Genomic DNA, 2,591 nt, shown 5'->3' with positions numbered 1-2,591 from the left:
GAATTCACGATGTCTTCAACGTTGACCGCCTCAAGCCATACCGTTCCAATGATCCCAAGTTTGCAGCCCGTCCGATTCCCAATGCTACGCCAATCATCCTCGACGACGAAACGAATGAAGAACTTTTCATTGTTGAAAGTCTGCTGAAGAAGCGTCAGTTCAACCGCAAGCTCATGGTCAGCCTGAAAGCGAAGCCACGTGGAAACTCGCCAAGAACATCAAGCATGTCTTCCATTTCCCTCAACTTCTCCAAGACCTACGACGCCGCAGTTCCACTCGTCGGCTAGAATCCCGGGGGAGGATGTAAGGATGTGGAGTCTTCCCGACTCATCTGAACTCCTACCGAACAACTACGAGTTGAAGATTTACCGCAAATAATAGCTCTTGCGTTGAGTATGCATTAAGTGACGTACGAAGGAAGAGAAGCAGCATGAAGGAGGCCACATGCTTGAATTCAACGATTCTAGACTATGGCGTCAGCCATCGGAAGGATGTTCTTGAGTTGAGATAAATCCTGTGCTCAAATTCATTCTGCAATTTGCCTCCAACCTCCCAGTCTCCTCTCCACCACGTTATCCGGCTTTCTATCCGGATTCAGTGTTCCTCCGCAAAAAATACCGGAGTCGTTACAAGAAAGGTCGAGCGGATGGAGCGTCTACAGGGGGAAGTGGATAATCTGACCACGGACGTGGCGCGGTTGGAAGTGCGAGTGAGGTCGTGCAAGGCAGCCTTGCCGCGAAGCTTGCACACTTTTGACCCTGAATGCAAGGTCGTCAGCGAGTACTTCAGGGTATTTGCCCATAGCTCCCGCCACTCGCTCCAGGTGGACTTCCTCCACGGCATCATGAGCGACGCGATGGCGTTCTACAGCCACGTTGGCCTGGACAGTTTGATTGCCCAGTGGACGTTGTATGTCATTCTTTCAGTCTGTCGTGGTGTCGTGGATTCAAAGCTGTATCGTAGTGTGCCACTCCGAAGTCGTGGTCGATGGCTCGCGATCTTCTACCTTCTTTTGTACCGCCACACGATCGAGGCACTGTTCCCCCACTTGCTGTTGCGTTCGCCAAGATGTATTACCCGTGATCCTAGCTGCCACTCGTTACGACTGGTCGATGCCACCTTGGTGGCCGGGCCTGACTGCGGTGGGCGGCTCCGGGCGGCTTTGTGTGTCGGAGAGAACATGAAGAATCCTTAGGCTGAAAGGCCATGTTCTGCATAAAGATCCGATGGGAACTGACTAACCCAAGGATCGGATTGGACGTTTGCCGAGGGGGATTTATATTGAGTTTTAGTATAGACTGGATTAGCCAGCTGGCTGCCCCAGTGAGTCTTGCATTTGCTTCCGAGTGCTCAATATACACCACAAGCTTTGCCTGGGAGTCCACTGCGCCCCCATCACTGTGTTAATTGTTTGATGTATCTGATCGCCCGGGAGACGCCACACTTGCTCAGCAACGAACCGATTGTCCAAAGACTTGTGGGCCAAGTCGTCGAATTGCCGATGCAGTGTCAGTTTACGTTTGATGCACAGTCCGTTAAAGTGAAGACGTACCGCTGTTTTGCGTGTCCGACGGTGGCCCTCATGAACTCTGACGAAGACACGGCCGTCGCCATCGACGGAATATTTCTTCGGCGACAATGCGGATATCCTTCCCACGCCGCGGTTGGGAGCAATTCGTGGGGGATTTATGAAAGATAGCTCTGATCGAAACAGACTGACTTGCACGCTAAGGTTCTCAACGGAATGCCAGGCGCAGAGAGCGAACTCTCGTCGTATTTGTCCTTCATGAGGACGCCATCTTGCTTTAAGTTTTGTCAGCTTCGTCAGTGTCACCCGACTTCATTGTTGTCGACTACACTTGAGCTTTCTCCAATCCGAGAGTTGTTTCAGGCACCACTCCTCCGAGAATTGGCTTACACCTATCCGTCCGTACGATGGCCGAGAACAGTCTCGTACGATCGATTCCGCACGCCATCGCCAACCTCCCTGGAAACGCTGGTTGGCAGGCCCAGCGTTTGCAGGGAGGTTGGCGATGGCGAAAAAGTCGGGTGCCTTCGAGGGGCGACTGCCCATTTCGAACGCAATCTCGAGGGGCGTGCTCTGGTCGAGAGTGCCCCGAGTCCAGCTCAACCTCGCTGAGGTCGGTTGCTGGATGTTGGATGGATTCGTACGGGACGATTTAGTACGGGACGACCTGGAAAGTTGCTACTGTATTGAGGGGAACGAAGTGAACTGACTAGGAATGTAATGAGAGGTATCTCAGTTTGAACTTGCATTGCTTCCCGAAGGAAGACGCCTTGCGGACAAACAAGACACGTACTCACAACAAAGATATCTTTAGTGCACTACGAGTCTGAAATGGCTGAAAGTGATCACGAAGAACAAGACCGATCGCGTTCGCCTGGAGGCAACGACGACAGGTCGCGGACGAGGGAGCGTGGTCGTACCTCTCAACACCAGACGAGTGGCCGGCGTGGAGACTTCCAGCCGGTTCCTGCACCGTTCCGATCCCCGCGGCGACGCCAGTCGCAGCCGATCGACGTGGCCATGCCGTGGAGCGGTTATGCTCGGGCAACTGGGACGCCACAAG

The 2,591-nt window shown here is 53.3% G+C and overlaps 1 protein-coding gene across 1 annotated transcript; it reads left to right on the top strand.

Moving 5' to 3' along the window:
* Window positions 1-646: 646 nt before the first annotated feature.
* H310_04250 (hypothetical protein) lies at window positions 647-1,195 on the top strand (the record flags this gene model as incomplete). Its single annotated transcript, XM_008868513.1, has 3 exons — window positions 647-909; window positions 964-1,038; window positions 1,090-1,195. The coding sequence occupies 3 exons, from the start codon at window positions 647-649 to the stop codon at window positions 1,193-1,195; spliced, it is 444 nt and encodes a 147-aa protein (XP_008866735.1).
* Between the last annotated feature and the right edge of the window lie 1,396 nt (window positions 1,196-2,591).

This window comes from Aphanomyces invadans (assembly GCF_000520115.1).
Source record: "Aphanomyces invadans strain NJM9701 unplaced genomic scaffold supercont1.6, whole genome shotgun sequence".
In the NCBI taxonomy this organism is placed as follows: Eukaryota; Oomycota; class Saprolegniomycetes; order Saprolegniales; family Verrucalvaceae; genus Aphanomyces; species Aphanomyces invadans.
Note: the sequence above shows the minus strand (reverse complement) of the source record. Positions and strands in the feature narration are given on the sequence as shown.